Source organism: Taurulus bubalis (assembly GCF_910589615.1).
Source record: "Taurulus bubalis genome assembly, chromosome: 3".
NCBI classification, from domain to species: domain Eukaryota; kingdom Metazoa; phylum Chordata; class Actinopteri; order Perciformes; family Cottidae; genus Taurulus; species Taurulus bubalis.
The window spans coordinates 3962109-3986516 of NC_136591.1; the positions used below are offsets into that span (position 1 = coordinate 3962109).

Below are 24408 nucleotides of genomic sequence, written 5' to 3' on the forward strand. Positions count from 1 at the left end.
AAAAGAAAGTCAGTTTACAACCAGGCTGAAAGGGAACATAAGATAATGCAGTGCGTACTCCTCCAAGTGTTCTGCACTTCAGCTGCATTGCCACAAACGAGATGATGTCATAGATTACACAACTCAAGTGAGCCTCATAGTCTGCTAATATATTTCTGTGCAGCACAGAAATGAATAGGAAGAAGAATCTGACTAGGGAAGTAAAGATACATTCAAGGTGCATCAATATGTGTTGGATGTGACATGGGAGAAAAAGTGAATGTGTGTTGATTGTGTAAACACTCCTGCAGCAACTCGTCTGTTGGCAGGTCAAAGGTCAAGGAGTGGGAGGCTGACGGCCATCTGATTACACATCCTCTCTCCGCTGTATCATCGACCCAATAAAAGCTAACTGTTCAGCCATGAGATGGTTCTTCGCCAGCTGATCCCCATAGCTGGACTTATCGTTATTTTTTTCACTCTTTCAAAAACTTTATTGACAAAACGCAGCTCCCGGTGGGAAAATGAACAGGCTTGTTCGAAAGAGCTGTGCCTCGCTTGGAATCCAGACAAGAGCAGGCGGGAGCAGCAGGGGGCGGAATTAAAAAAACTGCGGTCAAGTCGGACAGTTTTCAGCTGCCTTCAAAGTAGTCAGTAACAGGAAGTCACAGAAAAAATGACTTCCTGTTAGTTCCGAACTTTAGGCTTCTTGTAATTTACAGATCACGTTTGGATTTATTCATATGTGTTTATAAATACATATTTATGTAGAAATGTATGTGTAGCTGCATCCTTTGGTCTTTTTATGTCTGCCTGTGAAATACATTACTACTGGTTTAGATATGTATCAACCACACAATATATGTTTTTAGATTAAACGTGAGACTAATAATCAACAATCGAGCGTTAAGTATTACCACTACATATAAAATAAGGATGTTTTACAACACGTGTTTGCTGTCAAATCTAAGAGCCAATCAGCTCTCTGATGTGGCCGACAGCCAGGCGTTTCCTATCATGCACTGGCCACGCAGTTGGTGGAGAGCTACTGCGGCGCCTGGCTCTGAAATCGGGGGCCGCCTTGCTCTCGTGAGATTATTGTTGACCACGTGTGCATGACGTCAGATCAAGTCGGGATCAAGTCAGACTAAAATCCAACCGGCATGCATTGCGCGCCGATCGCCGGCGATCGATTCTGTGCAGAACTGGCTCATCTCCAACAAACCTATTATTGTCAATCACAACGGACGGTCCGCCCGCAATGGTTGGCAACTTGAATGGATTTATTGCCAACCATAGGGAGGACGATGTTTCCCCCGACTTCCTTAATTACCACTGCATAATACACCAACAAGCATTATGCGCTACAATGCTAAACGTGAAAGAGATCATGGATGTGGCAACGAATATCGCCTGTTCTGTTCGAGCGAGAGCTCTTCAAAGACGGCTGTTCCGTGCGCATCTGGAGAAGGCCGACTGTATAATAATATTATAAAAATATTAAGTCCAAACACCAAAATTCCACCATGACAGATGACCATTTGGAAGCCTGCCTGAGGCCGGATACCAGCAGCTACTGTCCGGACTATGCAACCCTGCTGGTTCCATTCAGTGAAGTCCTCAGAGTAATATGTAATGACCAAAAATGTACAGAATTGTATTGTGTCATAAGGGTTCATGCAGTTATCCAAGGTACACCAATATTGTAAATATAATGTATACTCTGTATATTTATAAATAGGTATTTACCATTATTAATGTAGGTAGATCTTTTCGACTTGGTCATTTTAAAAGTAGCTCGCGAGCCAAAAACGTGTGGGCACCCCTGGTGTATTTGATGTATTGTTGCACGATGAAGAGAAACATGGAATGACTTATTTCTGTTTTCAGGGCACACCTGAAGATAAAGGTGCTCACATGCAGAACCACTCCAAAAGTTTCTCTTTCAATATTGTCATTATCAATTAATCATTTGGTCTGGAAATTATTAGTAAGCAGTCAAAAAATGTTTACTTTAAAAAAAAGTAAGAGCAGCAAAGAAGCCAAAACCATCAAATGATTTGAATATATGTTTGAAAATGACTGATTGATTAATTGATATCAAAATAGTTGCTCATACATTTGACTGTCTAATTGACTAATTGATGGCTTCACATTTCCGTCAACAAAATGTTCTTTAATGATTCTGTGATCATGATAATCATTCTCCTGGCATGTGCCTTTTCATGGCTGTGGCGTTGTTGATCTTGCCAATGAAGGATTGCTCTCAGTGAGGTTCTCCAGGATGGAAAGCAAGTCTGTCGTTTCTGTCTGATCATGGGAAACTGATATATACTAACTCAGTCATGAGGCACTCAGCACGGCCTTGTGGGACGCCTGCGGAGGAGAAAGGAGGCCGTCAGAGTCTAGGTTGAAAACAGCGCAGGGTTATTGATCAGCATCCTCTTGAGGCTTATGTCTCTACAGTGGATTGATGATATGTTGTTCATCAGACCTTAACAAACTTAAAGAAACATTGTTAGCATTTAGGGAGATCTATAAAGTGCTGCAGGGATGAGCTATTTTTGTAGGCCAAGCCGGATGTTATCATCGCCCTGAACTAATTCATACACGTTTTGTTCAGCAAGATAATCTTCACAAATAAATACAGCTGTTGCGGCAAAAGTGGAAAAAGACAGTTCAGTGGACATTTAGCCCCGTTTTAGGTTTTAAATGAATAAAAGAAACACATAAAGTGTGTTTATTGCATCAAGGCTTTTTGACTTTGTCAGGAACCTCTATTTCAACCAATTAAAAAATAATAAAATGCTCTTGTTGAAAGTATGACCTTTGTGTTGTTGGGGTCAGTTTCAACCCAGTTATAAAAATAAGATTTGCTTTATTGGATGTTGTTTTTTTGACCTTGCAAATCTATATGTTGTGTTATGACTTGTTTTGCTTTTCATTTTGTGTTTCTGTTAAAGTTATATTGCTGAGAAAAATACTTTTTAGCCTTTTTCTTGAAGTAAATATATATGGATCGAAATTGACCCGTAAACACCATAGATGTTACTATAGTTAATAATATTTAAATAAAAACATAAATAAAACAAATTTATTTAAGATATGTGTTCTAATACTCCTCAGTAATAGTCAGGTAACAAAACAACTTTAAAAACTATGTATTTATATGATTCTCTTGAGGTTCATTTTGCCATTTTTTTGTAATGAAATCAAGGTATCCTGACAAAAAAAAGGCCCAGAGGCCCACACCAAAAATATTAAAACATACAACAATATGTTCATGGATAAGGAAGCCTAACAAGGTACCCAAGAGATGAGAAACACATTGGATGATAGATAATTCTTTTTAGTGTTTTATACAGCTGAGTAAACCCTCCTGTTATGTTCCGGGTCAAATTGACCCACTTCAAAGTATGAACATCTAGGAAAAATATTTTAAAGTACTTTTTCTGTATGAAATTTATTCTGCTTGCCTTAATTGGTGTAATCAACGTTAAAAAAAAAATACAAAAAAACCCGGCAGTGGAGGCTATACGAGGTCAGAAGGGTCAAGTTTAGAACATTTCTTTCTTTGAACATGTGAGACAGTCTCTCTTAGGGGCCGTTCACACCAGACGCGACTTTTAAAAGCGCAGCCGCTTCAAAAACGCCTTGGCAAAAACGCACCAGCCAAAAAACAAAAAACAGCCCGGTGCGTCTGTGGAGTGGGTCTGCGTGCGCAACCGGGCGATCTTTAATTGCCAGGCGGTAGTTAAAGATCGCTAATATTAATGCCTCGTCGGAGTTCATACCACACGAAAACAGGAAGGAAGTGGTAAAGTAATAAAGCCCGCCTCTTGCTTCATCCGATTGGCTGCCTTGGCCGAGTGTGACATTGATGAGCTGTGCGACTTCGCGCAAGACGCTTAAAGTTGAGAATATTTCAACTTTTAAGCGCGCCGAAAAAACGCTACAAAAACGCGGCGCGCAGCATTTAAAAAGCGTGCATAAAAGACGCGCCGTACCATAGGGAAACAATGGTTTTGCTAGCGACGCAATTTTGAGAGTCACGTCTGGTGTGAACGGCCCTTTACTCCTCCCACCATGTTTCACCACATTTCTCACACACACACACACACACACACACACACACACACACACACACACACACACACACACACACACACCTGTTCACAGCCCCATATATAAAGTTGTACACATTTCAAACTCAGTAGGAGCAAGCTCAAATCTTGGCACCAGCACCTCGCATAGCAGTGGCGGGCCGTGGGTTTTAGACCAAGGCCTTCAATGACGTGTGTCCACATCAGGAGTGTCCCGGGAATTCCTGTCTGACCCTCGTGTATTGAACACGGCGCTGCCCACTACACGGCGCGTTCATACAGACTGTCATGTGTGGACAGCAGACGTTTACTCGTACGGACGATTTCTTTGCACTACTACGGGCATGGAGGTCACACGGTGTGGACCGACCGCGGAGCTGTTTTAACCGTATAAGCACCAAGCCCCCCGCGCCTATTCTCGAAAAAAAGAAAGAAGTAGAAGTAGTGAAGAAGGATTTTTTTTTGTCACAACTGGACATCCTCATTAATGAAGTGCGTCAGGAATATTAATCAATGAGCAGCCAAGTAGTGCCTCTAGGGTGAATAGGTCACATGGGCACTACACTTAAGTCAAAAAACTAAGCTTAATTGGGAGGCAGTGGAGACTTAAGCAAGCAAGTAAGCTTCGATGGCAAGCACATGGAGCTTCGGAACAGTTGATTGACATCGCTGATTGGAACAACTGATCGCTGAATTGGACAGCTGATCGGTTACGCCGGGGTCAACAGCTGATCGACGTCACGTGCTCAGGGCCAGGGTCGGCTTTGCTGGAGGCAACCGCAGGGCGATTGGACATCGCGAGCGGCAGGAGCGGCGCTGAAGCTACGTTGAGGGCGGCAGCGACGGCGTTGGAGCGGCATCGGAGCTATGCTGAAGCTACGGTGGTGCAGCAGCGGCATCGGAGCGGAGCCAAGCGGTGGCTTCAGAGCAGGCGCTGAAGTTACGGCTTGGAAAGGAGGCGCGGCGGTACGTCGGGAGCGGCGCTTCATTGTGTGCGGCAGAGGTGCGCCGGAGCTGTGTTGGAGCTGCGCCGGCGGTACAGTGCGAAGCGGCAGAGGTGAGCAGGTGGTGACTGTATGAGCCAGAGCGAACACTCAGAACTGACTTGTGCAGCACGAACAATGGAAGGAGACGTAGCAGAGACTGAGCCTCAGATTGCAAGTCAAATGGACCTTTCTGTGAAAAAACGGACTGTTAGATTAACAGAAAAAGCACTCTTGGAAAAGATTATAAATCTGCAAAAGGAAAGAAAGACAATGTTTCAAAGAGCATATGGGCGTAGAGAAATACTTTTGGGTTTGATGGTTGATAAAAGCTATGTCAAAGAGGTAAAATGTACATTTGACCAATTCAATGCTTTCTGTGGAGAAGCAAGGGTGAAACATGAAACTTTGCTGCAGTTAGTCCCTAAAGAGGAGGTGACAAAGCAGCAAACATGGTATAACCTAAAAATGCTCAGTATCAAGCTCTTCAGTGGAGATGTAACAAAATGGTTGCTAGACAACGAAAGTTGCCCCAACTCCGAAAGTGGAGAGGTCCACAATGATGGGGCTAATGTGGAGCCTCACGACAGTGTTTCAAATGTGCAATCCAATGCGTCAAGCAAGCGCTCAGGTCGATCAAGTAACATGTCAAAAAGCAGCAAGTCTACGACATCGGCTACACGGCTTGCAGCAGAGGCAGAACAAGCTGCGCTGATGGCACGCGCTGCAGCGCTACATAAGAAACACGCTTTGGAGGAACAAGAGGAGCGACTGAGGAAGGAAAAGGAGCAGCTCGCAATTGACACTGAAGTAGCAGCAGTTGGAGCAAAGCTAGCAGTGTTGAACGCCTCAAACCACCATGACAAAGCTTCAAGTGCACACTCGGATGGAATGGAATCATATTTCAAAAAGGGAACAGCACTCCATCCTCATGCTGAACAATACAAGCCGCAGACAATTGAATCGTTTCAGCACCAATATTCATTATCGGGTAACACTCAACCAACAATGATAAAACCAGTGGAAGTGGACGAATTTGTAAATGAAAAAGCAGGTACTCAGACAAAGTACAAGTGGCAAACATCCGATCAAATAAAATCACGTCAATCAGACGCAGACCCTGGTGGTTATCAATCAAAACCACCTCAAGGTAATCCTCAAGTACTTGGAGAGCTCTACAGTCTGCTACAAAGACAGAATGATGTAGCAACACTCCTTGTGCAGACGCAGAACTCCCAGTTGCTTCCACGCAGAGAAATCCCTACGTTCGCTGGAGATCCTCTTCATTTCCGATCGTTCATGCGAGCATTTGAGCACTATGTGGAAGCTAAAACTAACAGAGGGGACTGTCTGTATTACTTAGAGCAATTCACTAGGGGGCAACCTCAAGACCTGGTGCGTAGCTGCCAGCACATGGCTCCAGAAAGGGGTTACTCTGCGGCCAAAGACCTTCTTCAGGCACATTTTGGCAATGAATCAAAGATCACAGCTACCTATGTGGACAAGATCATTAGATGGCCTGCTGTTAAAGCAGAGGACGTAAAGGGGTTACAGGCATACGCATTGTTTCTACGAGAGTGTTGCAACGCAATGGAGGACTTGCACTATCTAGATGAACTTAACATGCCAGCGAACCTGAGGACTATCATGCAGAAGCTTCCCTACAAGCTCAGAGAGACATGGAGAGCGGCTGCTTGTGACATCTCCGAAAGCCAAGGTCGCAGGTCTGGTTTTAAAGACATTATTAAGTTCATCGAGCATCACGTCAAAATTGTTCCTGATCCGATCTTTGGCGACATCCATGACACTGAAGGTGGTGTCGCTAAAGGAGACAAGGCAAAGTTGCAGCAAAAGGCACAGTTCAAAAGAAGTAGCTTTGCAACTACTGTTCTTATTGTACTGAACCAGCCAAGAGGGAAGGAAGGAAAAGCATTCAAACACAAACAGGAAGTATGTCACCCATAGCTTCAAACATTTGCTGTTTGTATTGTAAGCGTGGACATGCATCGGGAGAAATTGGACTTTCTGAAAAAGAAAAGGATTTGCTTCGGTTGCATGCGCACCGGACACATGAGCAACAGTTGCAATAACCAATTATCTTGTGTGACTTGCAACCAAAACCATCCCAGCACTCTGCACATCGACAAATGGGAAAGAAACAAAAGTGAAGACAAGCCAAAGGAACTGTCGGTGAGTGGCACGACTGTCTCAACGTGTGGCCAGACAGGGGCCGGAGGCAGTAACGGCATCCTTTCAATCTTACCTGTCAATGTTAAGTGTACCAAGGGAAACAGAATCATACAAACGTATGCATTTCTGGACCCAGGAAGTACTGACACTTTCTGTTCGGAACGTCTAATAGAAAAGCTGAACATCGAAGGAAGAAAAACAAAGATTCATCTTCGCACAATGGGTCACAGTACTACTGTTCCAAATTGTATTGTCGAAGGCTTGGAAGTCTCTGGACTTGTCAACAATCAGTTCTTCGAGCTTCCTAAACTGTTCACGCAGAAGAAAATGCCAGTGTCAACAAACAATATAATTTCTGAAGAAGAGTTGTCAAAGTGGACTTACCTGAAAGGTGTAGACATTCCTCGTATAAATGCTGATGTTGAGTTGTTGATTGGCACAAACGCCTCAAAGTTAATTGAACCATGGGAAGTGATCAACAGTCGAGGAGAGGGACCATATGCAGTAAGAACCCTATTGGGCTGGGTGATTAATGGACCTCTTCATGGAAACGGTGCAAAGCAGTGTGGAAGTGGCTACCCTGCTGTTACTGTTTATCGAATTGTTGTTGACAAATTGGAAGAACTGTTGACGAAACAGGACAATCAAGACTTCTGTGAGAATTCCTTTAATAACAAAGAGGAGATTTCAATAGAAGAAGGAAAGTTTATGGAAATGGTGGCAGGTTCAGTACAACTTAAAGATGGCCAATACAACATTAAGTTGCCGTTCAGGACACCCCAGGTGCACATGCCAAACAACTTTTCTGTCGCTAAGCAGTGAGTCAATTCACTACAAAAAAGACTGCTGAAGGATGAAAGTTTCCACAAAGAATACTCTAACTTCCTCACGAACGTCATTGACAAGGGGTATGCTGAAAAGGTGCCAGAGCATCAGTTGGAACGCACTGATGGGAAGGTGTGGTATCTCCCTCACCATGGTGTTTACCATCCACAAAAAAGAAGCTTACGTGTCGTGTTTGATTGTGGAGCAGAATTTAAAGGAATCTCGCTGAACAGCCAGCTTCTACAAGGACCCAACCTGACGAGCTCGTTGTTAGGAGTTCTGACACGATTTAGACAGGAGCCCGTGGCGATCATGGCTGACGTTCAAGCAATGTACCATCAAGTAAAGGTAGCAGAGGAACATTCCGACTTCTTGAGGTTTCTATGGTGGCCAGAAGGAAACTTGGAACAAGAGCTTGTACAGTATCGTATGACTGTCCATCTATTTGGAGCAGTATCTTCTCCTAGTTGTGCATGTTATGCCCTTAGAGAAGTTGCTGATGACAATCAACACAGATTTCCAGCAGAGGTAATTGACGCAGTCACAAGAAGTTTTTATGTGGATGATCTGTTGAAAAGCTTGCCTTCTAAAGAAGATGCTATTCTAATGGTCAAGAACATCACAGCTATCTGCAGGTTAGGGGGTTTCAATCTCACAAAATGGATCAGCAACAGTCGTGAGGTGTTATTGAAAATCCCAGAAGAACATAGATCCAAGAACTTCAAGGAGTTGGATCTAGACAGAGACAAGTTGCCAGTTGAACGGGCTCTTGGGCTACAATGGTGCATCGAGACGGACACCTTCAAGTTCAAATTTAACATCCAAGAAAAACCACACACAAGACGTGGGATGTTATCTATGATCAGTTCCGTCTACGATCCCTTGAGTTTCTTAGCCCCATTCACAATCCCAGCAAAGATGATTCTGCAGGACCTGTGTCAGTTGAAGTGTGGTTGGGATGATCCAATACCTCAACCCTTTCAACATAGATGGAACAAATGGTTGGAAGATCTGGAAAGAGTGGAAAGTTTTAGGATCAGCAGATGCTTCAAACCTAAATGTTTTGGACACACAACCTCTGCTTAGTTGCATCACTTCTCGGATGCCAGCGAAAGTGCATATGGAACTGTCACATACATTAGGTTACAAAACAACAAGAACAGAGTCCATATTGCTTTTGTACTTGGCAAAGCCAGGGTGTCTCCACTCAAGCCGGTGACCATCCCTCGCTTGGAACTGACAGCTGTTGCTCTTGCTGTTAAAGTGGACAAGATGCTGAAAGCAGAACTACAGCTGCCTCTAGAGACGTCACAGTTCTGGACTGACAGTACATCAGTGTTAAAGTACATAAAAAATGAGGACAAAAGGTTCCAGACATTCGTTGCAAACAGAATATCAACCATTAGAGAAGCATCGCACGTCTCACAGTGGAGGTACATTCCTACTGCGCAGAACCCAGCAGACGATGCCTCAAGGGGACTGAAAATTGAACACTTGGTTCAAAAGAGATGGCTTGAAAGTCCAAGATTTCTCTGGAAAGCAGAAGCTGAGTGGCCAGCGCACTCCTTGGATTTAGACGTTACTGGTGACCCGGAAGTTAAAAGGAACGTCGCAGTAAACAGAGTCGTTATTGGGGATAGTTCCAATCCCACCCAGGAACTGATCTCTCACTTTTCCAGCTGGAAAAGGTTGAGAACTACAGTGGGGTGGATTCTCGTTTTGAAGAGGATTTTGCTGTCGTTAAGCAGAAAAAGGAAGCAGTTAATTACTGCAAGTACCACCGGCGATGCTCGTCGACTAGTGGACGTCAATGTGGCAATGCAAGAGTTCAAAGCCACGTTAGGAGGACAACGGTTATCGGTGGATGACCTCTCTGAAGCGGAGACATCTATTGTTCGCTTCAGCCAATGGGAACGGTTTCACAACGAGATTGTTGCATTGACATCTGGGAAATTGAAAGTGAAAAAAGAAAGCACCATCTACAAATTGAACCCTTTTCACAAAGGAGGTCTGTTGAGAGTAGGAGGAAGACTCAATAAATCTTCAATGCCTGAAGACAGAAAGCACCCACTCATTTTAGCAAAGGACCAACACATCTCAACTCTTATACTCCGGCATATTCATGAACAACTGGGCCATGGTGGCAGAAATCACATACTCTCCAAACTAAGGAAAAGGTATTGGGTAACAAGTGCCAATTCAGCGGTGAGAAAAGTAATTACAGGATGCTACTTCTGTAAGCGTCAAAGAGGGAAGGTTGGAGAACAGAAAATGGCGGATTTACCCACCGAACGAGTTGTCCCTGACCTCCCACCATTCACAAATGTTGGTGTTGATTATTTTGGCCCAATCGACGTAAAGAGAGGTCGAAGGGTCATAAAGCGCTATGGAGTGCTTTTCACTTGCATGGCAAGTAGAGCAGTCCATCTGGAAGTCGCTTATTCGCTCGACACATACTGTACATAAAAAGGAGATGGAAACAGACTCAGTATTTGGCTGATCTGTTTTGGAAAAGGTGGACACAAGAGTACATACCATTGCTGCAAGAAAGGCAAAAATGGAATGAGGAAAAAAGAAATTTCTTGCCTGGAGATATCGTAGTTGTAGACTCAACAGCACCTCGTGGATCCTGGATACTTGGAAAGATACTACAGACATTTCCCGATGGGAAAGGACTAGTTCGTTCTGTTCGTCTTCAAACCAAGACCAGTATAATTGAGAGACCAGTGACAAAGATTTGTCTTCTTGCGAGGCTACTGACTAAGAAAGAATAATGGTGAAACCCACAATCATGTTCTAAAACAAAGAAGCAGTATATGGGTCATATGCAGGTTTTGTGGTATTGACTGTATCAAACAGTACTTTTTTGTTTTGTTTCTAGTGTAATGGCTCTTCATGTAAAGTGATAAGTAATTGTTTTGTCCGTTGTCAGAAACAATTAGGGGCCGGTGTGTACGAGCCATTTTGCTTTGCTTGATGTATGTTGAACCTCCCACCACTGGGTGGCGTAAGGCCGACTTTAACTGAGTCGGCCCTATATAATCAGGAGTGGCATTAGGGTCAGGTGGTTGCTCCTTTTGATAAGCACACAGTTTTTTGACCGCTTGGGACCGCTTGGAACGTTTTGTGTGAACACTTTGTATGACAATACTGGAATATTGGAGAGTACAGAGTAAGACAAATGTTATGGTTTATTTTATGATTTCAATACATGCAGTTAAGATCTTCCAATAAGACTATGATTTATGTTCTGCAAAGAATAAACATATTGGACGACACAACTGGACATCCTCATTAATGAAGCGCGTCAGGAATATTAATCAATGAGCAGCCAAGTAGTGCCTCTAGGGTGAATAGGTCACATGGGCACTACAATGAGTTTGAATATGTGTATGGGCGGATCAGTATGTATGTATTATTCATAATCAGAAATTCAATCAATTGAAGCAGTGAAAATAAATTGTGTGTGATTCTCTGTATTCTCATCACAATCACCTTAATCAGGTTCTACAATAATGATATGTATGGTGTACTAATAGCACTGTCATATCATTATGAGTGCTTTCAACACATCCATAAGTTTCTTAAGAGCTAAATAAACTTAAGAACAGCGCGGCATGCAGCGGCTGATAGTCTGTGTTTGAGACGGGCGATCAGCTGCGCCTGTGGTGATCAATGTCCGCGGCTCGAGAAGCTCTCGTAAATAAAGTATTTCTTGCCGGCAAAATCTATAGCGCCGCGTACAGGAAGTCATGATGATGTAAAGGATGGATCCTGGCGATCTGAAAGAACTCTCTCCCTATAAAACTAATATAACTAATATCGCTCCTTCATCAATGAGGAAGGGAGCTGCCGTATTTGTCCGGTGGGAGTGGCCAGCTTATCCAGTGAAGTTCCGTAAGCCTGCCCGGGAGCAGGTTTACATTTTTGGATGTGTTGCTATGGTGATTTATCTAAGCTTGCTTCGAGAAACCAAGAAAGCCTGACCTACGTCATCTTATCCTGACAATTAGCCCGCTAACTCAGTAAGCCAGGTACGAGAAATAGGGCCCTGGACTGAACTACATGCTCTTATAATACATCCCCTGTCATTACTCTAATTAATACTTCACTACTAGGAGGGTGCTGTTGCATCATACCATTCTCTCTCCTCCCATTTCCAGTCTGTGTCTCTACACTGTCAACTAAAGGCAAGAAGTGCCCCCACAAAAAGAGAATGTGTAGTGATTCTCATTCTGCATCGTGTCTGCAATGTGTGTCTGGAAAGGGATGAAGGGAGTCGCTCACTGTCCTGTGTGAGACAGTGGAGGGTGGAAGATGAAAGAAATGTAGATATGACAGTTTGAATTTCTATGAAATGGAAATCTATGTCCTCAATAATTGCTGAAAACATTCAGCATAATGGAGCTTGAAGAGCCATGCTCAGCGTTACTAGACTCTTTGCTGCAGCTTGGCAGAAACTTCACCGTTATAGTTGATCCAAGAGTTAGCAGACAGTTCCATCAAACATTAACGAGGACGGTATTCTTCCTCCGTCCTGTGCCAAGAGGGTTCTGGCACGGCTATCTTTCCTGATGCAACACGGCATGTCCAAAGGACTGCTGGTGCAGTAGGAGTCTAAACATGTCCCTGACAATTAGCATTAAATGTGTGTGAGATTACAAAAGTCAACACAATTGTATTTTATTTTGTTTGATTTCGATGTATTCATTGCCTTTATGGCAAAGTCCTTTTTTGTTTACTGGTATTGAAGTTATGTAACTATATTTTGTTTCTCTGTAGAGCACTTTGTAAATATTTTGTTTTTAAAAGGTGCTATATAAATAAAGTTATTATTATTATTATTACTACATTATAGACAGAAGTTGTGATTCCTGTCTAAGTGTTGATCAATTTGTTGCTGCATTAAAATAAAATGGTTTACACTTGATTTGTTAATTGTGAGGATTTTTTAATTTTTTTTTGACAGACAGTAATAAATGACTTGACATTTCGGTTACTTGATAGAGCTGTTGTCCTATTCATCAAACTAGGACAATGCTCTTAATATCACTGTGACATCTCCACACGGCTTTCAGATGCTGAGGTCAAAATGAGCTGTATGTATATCACTACAGTGTTAAAAAATATGTAACACTCGTGCCCCGAGCATCTTTACATGGCTGCAGGGTTGTTGATCTTGCCCATGAAGAGGATGCTCTTGGTCGAGTGCTCCAGGATGAAGGCCAGGAAGGGCCTGTTGAGTTTCATGGTTCTAGGCCTCATCAGGTAAACCCACTCGACGGTGGTGACCCCCGCTGCCACTGTTCCTGTTTCATCCACGCTCAGCAAGGCCTTGTGGGACACCTGTTGGGGAACCGAGAGGACGTAGTCAGTATCTAATTCCAATTAGAGCACGGGTTTTGGAAAACTGTAGCTCGCAATGGGTCTTTGCAGGATCTACTCTCTTCTATGTATTTGTGCGCATGTTAAAGAGTCATTGTGATTTTAATTCCCATTACAAACATGTGAGGGCATGTTTGCTGATCCTACCTTTGAGACTTTGAGCGGGACCTCGCCGGTTATGCCAGAGAAATCAGCATTGTCTGCGAAAGCGTCGGCCATGCCCATTTCTGTCAGTGTGCTTTCCAGGGAGGCCTCAGCGGAGATGGAGAACTTTGGCAGGTCGAGTTGGAAATAACTGAGAAACGCAGAACACCACCAGTGTTACAGTCACTTGATACATACAGTCTAACCTACAGCTTGGTCACTCAACTTGAGATGTGCTAAACAAGAACACCTCATCTACCATCTACCAGGTTAAAAGCCCAACAAACGCCAAAACATTCCCTGTGACCCAACAAACGACCACACTATCATTACACTTTACAACTAACTTACCTCCTGAAGAGTGAGTCATGCCAGTGCCTGATGTGGTCCTTGCAGATGTTGGCCTCCACCTCCTTCATCTTGCCTTCGTCCGGCAGGACGATCATCATAGAGGTGTTGCCCTTGTAGGGCAGCAGGATGATGGTGGTGTGGTTGTCAGCGTCCTGATAGAAGTCGTAGCGACCGCTCCTCTGCATCATGTCCACTTGAACCTTGGTGGTTTCGTCCACATTGAAGTTGGCTTTTCTTGTGTGGTTGACGTTGAAGGGTCTCACCCACTCTCCTGCAGGAGAAGATGGAGTTGGAATGTTAACTTATGGTTATGCATAATGTTGCAATATGTGCTATAATTATCTTGCATTCTTTTAATATCTTTCAGAGGTGTTTGTTTTAAATATCAATGGTATACAGGACCCTTGAGCTCCTTGAACTACACAAGGAGATGCATCTGAGCCTGAATAGGTGTATAGATGTGTGTTTGATCAAAGCGGCACACTATCTGCATGGATGGTCTGCTCTCTTTCAGAATTAATCGGTATGGTCTTGTGTCCTACCACTAAAGTAGACTGAGTTGATCAGCACCATGGCCATCATAGGGTCCAACTCCTTCACCATATCTGTGATCTTGTCATGGGTTTTATTAGCTATGTATCTGTTGATCTCAGCCACAGCCTCAGCAGGCTCAGCAACGTTGACATCGAAGACCTGAGCAGAGTAGAAGTGCTTGACATCCTTCAGGAACGTCTCCAAGGGGCTGAAGCCAGAGCGCAGGGCCACGGCGTTACCGACATCCAGGTTATGGCCGCCGTCCGTCAAGTGGAAGAGATGCTCGTACGCTTCATTGACCTGAGCCTGTTGTAAGGCACTGTAGCCCAAAGTGGAGAAAATCTGGCGGTGGGTTTCACCCTTGGCCCCGGTAGACAGCATGGACAGGGCGGTGGAGATGCCCAGCGGTGAGAAGAAGATGTTCTTTCCAGCAGCAGCTTTGGCACTCAGGCTTTTGTAGAGGGCAAACGCAAAGTCAGCATTGGGAGCAGACAGCTTGGAGCAGCTCATTTCTTCTCCGTCGTGGCTGTGGCCATCGGCACCATGGTGGTGGTGGTGGTCATGGCCATGGTCGTGGCCGTGGTTGTGGCTGTGGTCATGGTGGTGGCCCTCGTGGTGGGAGTGTGCGCAGGCCAGAGCCAGCAGCAGAGCAGAGAGTGCTAAGATCCCACGCGTCTTTACAGCCTGTCCATTGAAATTAGAAGCTGTTAGTTGGGCTCAGCCACAGTAATTGATAGTGGTATTAGATTATATAGAGCATTTTAGGAATTCCATTTTTACACTTTCCAAATATTACGTATTTGTTAGATCTTCAAAAGTTGTACTTTTAAACCTGATTTGTACCAATGCATGTAAATCTTATAACATTATAAAATATATATATTTTAGATAAAGTGCCATGCTTACCTTTGTAGTCTTCTTTGTTGCAGACGGTTTGCTAGAAACCTCCCCATTATATACAAGAGCTCTGAGAGTCAGCTGACAGTTGAGTCAAAGATTAACTAAGAGCCAACCCCTAGGCTCCTGTTGTGACGGTAAATGTACCCTACCCACTGTTGAGTCGTTTTAAGCTGAAGCCAGAGTTAGCCAGAGTGGCAAATTTTCATCTGCTGTCCCTGGCCAGATTTTTTTTTTATGGCAGCCTGAAAATACATTTTCAATAACACAATGCAACTAAGATAGACAGGCAGTAATGTATAGACAGAACTAATTAACATCAAACCGTGACACATCATTCACCCTGCGATAGTCCCATCCTTCTTGACAACAAGAACAATGGGGCTACACACCATGCACTGTTCTATTACCCCATATCCAGCATAGCAGCCAATTCCCTCTGAACCACTTTTCTCTTGTGTCCAGGTAACCTGTAGGGTCGTAGCCGCACCGTCACGCCTGGAGGAGTCTCAATCTGGTGCATGTATGAGGTTTGTGCGTCCTAGCAGGAGAGAGAACACATCAGAAAACTGCTTTTGCAACTGGGCAATATCTGTTCTTTGGGTCCCGGAGAGATGGTCTTCACAAAGGAGCAAGGCCGGATTGGTGGATTTTGGGACCTCAGGCCCCAGCTCCTCTCTCTCGGAAACCACGGACACCATAAAACAGACTCTGCCTCTCTCCATGCTTTTAGGAGGTTGAGGTGGTAGATCTGTGTAGCTCCACCCCTGTCAGAATGCATCGCTCGAACGGCACCTCCATTAATGGCAGAGGACGCAACAGCGCCTCGAGATGCCGGGTTGATTTACCAATTGACACTCTGGGCAGGACGCGCACCAACGGCACACATCCCTAAATGCACATTGCCTGGCCAATAAAATCGGGTCATTATCTGGCCTAGTGTTTTTTCATATCCCATGTGACCAGCCATCGGGTTATAGTGAGCCGCCTGGAAAATCATTCACCAAGCACCGTTTGGTTTGTGTAGACGCAGCTGTAGATGGGCAGTGCTGCTGTATTGTGGTTGTTTGGCCAGGACAGTAGTGTCCCTATGCATGAGTGTAGCAACTGGTATAAAGGTACCTGCTGGATAATGGAGCAACATATGGTCTTTGAGTACAGTGAGTTATGTGAGTGTCATGAAAAACATACATTATGAGTCATTACATGTTATTTGATGTTGCAATTTATCTGCCAATACTTAGTTATGTTCAACTTGTCTAGAATGGCAGTCGTCCATTTTGGTTAGTTGTTACATTATCCAGCTATTGTGTTGTCACCCACAGCAGAAGGTCTGCTGTGGCGTGATGCCGTGTTCACACCAAAAGAGTTGTGAAATATTCGCGCGAGTAGATTACATGTTAAGTCAATGCACAGACACGAAAGGTTGCAAAAAAATCGCGATAGAGGCGAAAAGGCGTTTTTCGCTTTTCCACTTTTACGCTTTAGTTGAAATATTTCAACTCTGGTGAAGAATTCGCCCGACGCGGAGTTGCGAAAGCCAATCAGCACTGAGAAGCTCCGCCGGGCGTCACCGCTGTCCTGCCGTTGCTGAATCAAACTGCTGCTGATCCGCTGAAGAAGCGCTGGAAGCGGCTTCATTCAGACACTCGTCCTGGAGAAGTCAGAGCTGTGTGCGACTACGGATAATATTATGAACCCAGACACGGGGGCGTTTGATGTTCCGACGTTTGTGGGACTTCCTCAACAAGTATAAAGCAGAACTAGTGGTTATTTCAATGGTGAATGGCGGAAATGGTAAATGTTTTCACAGAGTAAAGCCACTGAGATAAGCCCCGCCCCCTTTCCGCAGTGAATGGTTACGAAAAAGCGAAAAGGCAAATTAACCACATAAAGTCGAGTGAGTAAACTCAGGCGAAAAAGCGTTGCGAAAATTCGCAACTTTTTTTCGCCTCCGATCGACCGGATGCTGTGCCTAAATCACCAACACAGCAGTCAGTGCAGATCTGGACAAAGCCTGTGTTTGGAAATGACTCCCAACTGTTTGAAGACGACAAATAGCCTTTGATTCAGTGAGGACACATTTTTCAAATAGTTGGTGCACGTACAACAGCTGTTTTGTCCAGATCTGATCCAACTGGTGCATTCCTGATCCATCTGGCCCTTCAACACTCCCTCACATGTTGATTTGCTCTCCGTGTTTTTGTATTAATGCGTATTAAGCTTGTTTTGCACTCACTGTCTGTGTGGAAGCACTGAGCAGATTTAGCCTTGGTTATCAAATCATCTGTGGACCAGCAGACAGACATTTTGTTCATAATGAAACGGGTCTCGGTGTTCTGTGTTGCTCTCATCGTCTGCCTGATCAACTGTGGACATAAGAACAGTGGATGTAGTGTGTGAGCCTTTGGTGATGGCAGGGAGCCTTGTCACACTACGTCTGTATAGAAACATGCAAACTTACATTTTAAACCTTTTTTTAGTGAGATTTTTGATATTTATGTATTTATTTAACCACTTATTAAGCATATTTTCTATTGATTTGGTAAATAACACTGTCATGAACTGTTAAAAAAATCATTGTTACTGTCTCTATTTTATATTCTTTGTCATAATATTACTTTAAAGCAGGGGTGTCAAATTTGCGGCCACAAAACATAATACATGTTGTAAAGAAGTTGTAATTCCACAGTTTGGCCACTTTATCATAAAACCTTTAGAGCCTGGCATTCTTCATGGGGGTTTGGCCCATATCTTCATATTCAACGTTTAAAAATAGGTATCAACAGCCTGATCAGGCCCAAATGGGAAATCTTTATTATTTCCCAGAGTCAATGTTGGCAGTTGTGCTGTCTGTCTGCCTGCTGAACGACTCACCCGTCCACTCGCTGCACAATGTGTCCTTGCTCAGGTCCCTGTGGCCCTGAACGTCCGCCTCAGCAGCCAGCAGCCTTCTCTGCTGGCCTAAACAGAATCACAAAGTAATAGGTATTTTATAATTTAATTTTGTATTTGTTTTTGCCGAACAGCATCCCGTGATGCGCGTATTTATGTATACCATATCAGACAGCAGGCCTACAAAATGCATGGCCCGCCACTGTTATAAACCAATAAGGGCTGGGCACTTTATGAGCTTGAAACGAAAATAAAGATATCTATCTATAGAAACGTGTGTTGTATTTTGTTTTGTCTCAGAAAAACCATGAGGTATTACTGCTAGTGGAACCTGTTTGTAAGAACATCACTAACAATTCATAATTAAAAAAGTATTATGCACACAAGTTATCAAAAAGTATTTGCAGCACATCCAAGCCAATATATTTGAATAAAATGTGTCTACAATATTTTTGGGGATCAATTGCATTCTTCCTGCAGCACACAATATACAGTATGTCATAGGAAGATCTTTTACTTTATGATCTTGGCCAAATTCTTGAGTTCGACACTGCTGTTTACTCCGCAGAGGCACCCATGCTCACTGGTCCTACAGAAACTACAAGTTCATCATCAGTGGAATAAATAATTACCTGTTCCCTGCCGATGTACCTAGCCTGTTAGATCAATCTGAACAGAGAAAACTGGCATTATGTTGCTTGGTCAGTTCTGTTATTTAGATATTACAAAATGACTTTAAAAAAGCATCACCTACCTGTAGAGACTGTCCCTGGTGATGACTCCACGACGCCCGGTTTCCACTTCATATGAGGAGAACATTCTGTTCTCATAGATTATAACACCAGGCTCCTCCTGCAAAAGATAAAAGAAAAACGCATTATGGGGTAAAGATTTGACGTTTTTTTAACTGGTGGAAAAGTTGAGAAACTCAAGGTCTTACCAAAACAACTGTGCCACATGAGGTAACAGGAAAGTAATAGATGGCAAAGTCTGAATTAGAGTCAACATGTGAACAGCCTTGACCTTTGCCCAACAGTGAGATTGACTCGAGGTCAATGTTGGGCAGAGTGGCATCTCTCGCCACTACGACAATGAAATGGCCGTCCTTGGTGCACTGAACGGTCACTGGTGGCATAAAAACAAGCATTGACAGGTTAAAGATGTAGAACACCTTTTTTGCATCCTCCATTACGGTCCAGTGTATGACATTCTTTTCAAAACTCACCTGCCTTTCCATAGTAGCACTGTCGGCCATCAAAGCAGCAGTTTATGTCTTTGCATCCATCAGCGGTGATCTCAGGACGTCCACATGGGATTCTCGTCTTTTTTGCCACTTCACAACTCTCGGCAGGAGGATGCTTTGACACAATTGGGTTGGACATGTCAGGTGTCTGTTGGATTTGAGGGTTCTGCTGCTGCTGCTGATCCTCGATTGCCAAAGGAATTCTCAACGATTTGGGATAATTTATAGCCAGGTACGTGGATATCCATGGATAACTTCTACTTCTATAGAATCATTATAGGTAGGTGTGTCCATTATTAAGGGAAGAAATATGTCATGCCGCCACCAGGGTGGTTTGTAATTGGGATCTACTGGTCTTGGATCACTGTCAATCAATTGGCCATTGTCGTGGAGACGGCCCTGTCGTGCAGCGTTCCTTGTAGGAAGGTTCATCGACCCTTGGCCCTGAGCTTTGACCTCTATCCCAACTAAGCATGCTAGCAGTGCTAGTGCCACGGAAGAGGCGACACCCCAGTGCGTTGCCATGGTTCAACAGCAGTTTGACCAGGACAGTCACCAAGTGTACAACTTATGTTGTATATGCTGCCACATTTATACCTGACGAGGCTTGATGTGTTTTAAAAACCCTCCTCTGAGGCAGAATAATCACCAATAAGAGCTTCCCATCTTTTCAATAGCCACTAAAAAGCTTCAGAGCTGTATTATGTCATGTTTTTCTATATTATTTAGGGGGGTGATTTGACAAGCCTTTTGTCAACTTCACAAGATCAGACACATGTTCTACTTGATCAGGTCACCTTTTTTTAAAGGTCTTTGTGACCTCAAGAGCCATTTGTCCCCAAATGTTAAATTTGCTATAGTGCACAATGGCAAACATATTGATCTTTTCTCTGGATCTGGAACAAAGTTTGTGTCACACTGACACCGACACAAACACTCTTGCAATGATAACATTTTTGACTCCATCTGTGCTAGAATAAAGAAAATTGAAATCACTTTCAAGTAAACCAGATTGCTCCATCAGACAAAAACAAAGGAAATGTGCAATCACGTTGTTAGAACAATGCAAATAAAGTTATATCCGTGCAAAAAGAATAACTAATATTTAGTTATACTAAATAGCTTATTGTGAAAAACAATAATCTTTTTTTTTTGCAAAACAGAATTAGTGCAGATATGCAAGCCATCACGTTTTATCAGTGGCTGCAATGAGCTGCATCCTCTACAAATCTTTTTAAAATGTGGTTGCAGGCTTAATCCACTCCATGGATGACAGACGCTGTCTACTCCTTAAGACGGAAGTGTCGCAGGACAGAGCGGCTATGGAAAGCCACTGGGCTGGAAGTGCATCGCACATATCTGAAAGATCTCAGAGTTTCTTTTCATCTCGTTGTGAAGGAAGCTAGAACTGCGTACTTTGCAAACTATTAAGGTGCATCAATAAATAGCTGGATGTTAAGTATAGTACATGATCTTTTAGATATGACAGAAATACTGGTATTGTCCTCTAAACTTCCACATCAGCATATAGAACAACAGTGAAGCTTCTGATAGAATGCAATGCTTCTCATGTCTAATTCATACCGTGGGAAAGCTTGCACAGAACTTCCACAGAGCCGTAGAGATGAAATCTGAATATCTGAGTTTGGGCCAAACTTATATTGAACTATTGAATCACGCCTATCAAATAAATCAAAGACTGACTCACAAAGGATTTGAAAACCCCAAAAAGATGTGTGTTAGAAAAATTTACTCGACACCTTGAGGTAAAATCATAGATCAGGACATTTATTCTTCGAAGAAGGAACAGAGTCAGAATCACAACATGATATGTCAATTGCGTATCCTGGACTGCTCAATGAATGAGCAGAGAGATACCTCTTAAATACATTAATGAAACAATCACAGAAGCTCTCATGACGTCTTCAGATTCGCTTGCATGGTCATGATAACAAGGAACACCACGTTCTTCACACAGAGACATGGAGGCATCCACAGTCTCAAGACTTTCAGAAGGTCACTATTAAAGCATACGTATGTTTTAACAGGAGAGGAGGTCACATGAGAAGCCACAAGCCTTTACACAGTATATGATTAATAATATAACTGTGAAACAGTAGTTGATTAAGAGTAAATAAGTTTTTCTTCTAACAATGTGATATGCTACATGCAAAGCCCCACAGTACCGTATACTATGCCCAACGTGAACAGAACACTAGGTGGACAGCAGCAGGATTGGGAATCGGCATCAGCCCTCAACCTGCTTCTGCTCAGCAGACTGGACGGACCTCTATAGAACTGCCCGCTCAGCGTTCTGATTCAGACTCTTCTTACTCACGTCCATCGCAGAGGTCACTGTGTGGGTGGCGGGTGAGAGGGGAGACAAAGTGTATGTGTGCTGATTGTGTAAAAACTCCTGCAGCCACTCGTCTGTTGACAGGTCAAAGGTCAAGGAGTGGGAGGCTGACGGCCATCTTATTACACATCTTCTCTCAACTGTATCATCGACCCAATAAAAGCTAACTGTTCAGCCATGAGATGGTTCTCCGCCAGCTGATCCTCATTGCTGGACTTATCGTGACACATGACAGATTATCTCAGAAACAGGACTAATGTATGATTCATGACTAAATATTGGTATGGCATCAGTCACGTAATACTGGTTAGATAGGATTCATCTATGTCAGAATTTTTGGTCTTTATGTTTCTAGTTTCTAGTTTATTGTAGAAAGACTTTAAAATAGGGTTTATCATCCAAAAAGCTTCACCAATGATTTAAACATAGAGAAATATTGTAGTTGTTCAATAATACAATTAATCCTCAAAAAATGCCTTTTTTCTCTTTTTTTTTTAGAGTCTTCCTTGTTTTTGTAGAACAATCAAATTATAAGTTATGTTTGTGTTAATACGCCTGACTTGAGCCTTTAAATTAGTTATTGTATTAGCTTGATTTGTTCCATGACTTGTTGTCTGTGCAGGTTTACATACACATGATCAATACATGTCTTTGTGATGATCACATTGCATCATGCCATTTATTTGACAAGGTTTTTGTTGGAACCCCCCCTCCCCCCCTCCCGAGGTCAAAAAGGTTAAGAACCCCTGCTCTGGAGGCTTATGTCAGTGGATTGATGATATGTTGTTCATCAGACCTTAACAAACTTAAAGAAACAGTGTTAGTATTTAGGGAGATCTATAAAATGCTGCAGGGATGAGCTATTTTTGTAGGCCAGCCCAGATGTTATCATCGCCCTGAGCTAATTCTTACACGTTTTGTTCAGCAAAATAATCTTCACAAATAAGCTGTTGCAGCAGAAGTGAAAAAGATAGTGTTCGGTGGACATTAAGCTACTTGTTAGCAGCCGCCTTTTTAAGACAAGGAAAAGCCTCAGGAGAGGGGTATTAATTGATGTATTTTATGTCATAGAACAAAATGTTAAAATATCTTCAGCTTGACTGGACTGCGTGCTCTTATAATACATCCCCTGTCATTATTCTAATTAATACGTCACTACTAGAAGCTTGCTGTTGCATCATGCCGTTCTCTCTCCTCCCTTTTCCAGTCTCTGTCTTGACAGATGCAGCTGGTGGCAATTTCTTTTGGTAGGGCCATCTAATCCCAGTATGATTCAATGCAGAAAACCCATTACTACTTTGCAGTTGAATATTTAACATGTATTCCAACACTTTGACATAATAAGGACATCTTATTAATAAAATTCAGTATATTATAATTAGGGATGGGTATCGGTTTTTTTTTCAATACCGGTGCTAAAACATCATTTTAATAAAATGTATATTTTCCAAAAAATCACTTTTTTTTAACATATTTTGATCATAACTATTAATGTCCAGCATGATCTAAGCCAGCATGATCTAAAATAGATTCAAATGGTTTACACTTGATTTGTTAATTGTGAGGATTTTTTTACCATAGTGCTGGTCTACGACTTATTATTTTAATAAATAACAGTTCTGTAAATGTATATCTGTAGATTTATTTGGAACATTGTGCTTTGCAGTTGGGAAAGCTTTTTCAAGCCTGATGTTGCCTTATACATAAACAAATCCCAGTCCCTTCCACACAGGGAGGCGCGCAGCTTATTGATTAAACTAGTTGGAAGGTGCATTATACACAATGGTGTATAGTAACGAAGTAGAAATACTTCGTTCCTGTACTTAAGTAGTTTTTATCATCCCAATTTTATCATTGGGATATCTGTACTCTACTTTACTATTTATATTTCTGTATACTTGTACTTTTACTTCACTACATTTTGCAAAGAAAATTGGTACTTTTACTCCGATACATTTCCCCTGAAACCTTCGTTACTCGCTACAAAATAAAATCTATCTTTAGAAGAAAAAAAAACACATCCGGGACTGTGGTGGAACACAGACTCCACCAAGCAGGTTTTGCAAATCACAATATTCAGCATTTTCCCTCTACATCCTCTAGCCCAGCGGTCACAAACCTTTATGCGTCGCGGACCGGGTCCGACCTCGGAGAGACGGGAGACCCGACGTGTGTTCGTTATGTCCAGTCTACTGACTCTACTCCTAAATAAACCTTTAGTCCAGTCTACTGACTCTACTCCTAAATAAACCTTTAGTCCAGTCTACTGCTTAACTTATAACCCGCTGCACAAAGACAGGATGTTGAAATGGAAGCAGGGTTTCATGCTTTTTTGGCGATCTCAGGATACTCTGCCTTGGTTTTAATCCAGAACACCAGCAGAGTTGAAACAGACTTAAGTTTCATTTTTAGAGTAACGTAACATCTTGACATGTGTCAATAGGTTCCGTCTGAGGTTACCACAGACCGATGTATCCAGTCCTTTTTCACAATAAAACATCTTTCCGGCTTTGATTTTTTAAA

At 42.8% G+C, this 24408-nt stretch overlaps 1 protein-coding gene across 1 annotated transcript; it reads right to left on the minus strand.

Moving 5' to 3' along the window:
- Positions 1-13234: 13234 nt before the first annotated feature.
- On the minus strand, positions 13235-19668 carry LOC306733862 (alpha-1-antitrypsin homolog; the record flags this gene model as incomplete). Its single annotated transcript, XM_079215170.1, has 7 exons — positions 13235-13426; positions 13613-13760; positions 13961-14231; positions 14503-15153; positions 18269-18355; positions 19310-19411; positions 19512-19668. The coding sequence occupies 7 exons, from the start codon at positions 19666-19668 to the stop codon at positions 13235-13237; spliced, it is 1608 nt and encodes a 535-aa protein (XP_079071296.1).
- Between the last annotated feature and the right edge of the window lie 4740 nt (positions 19669-24408).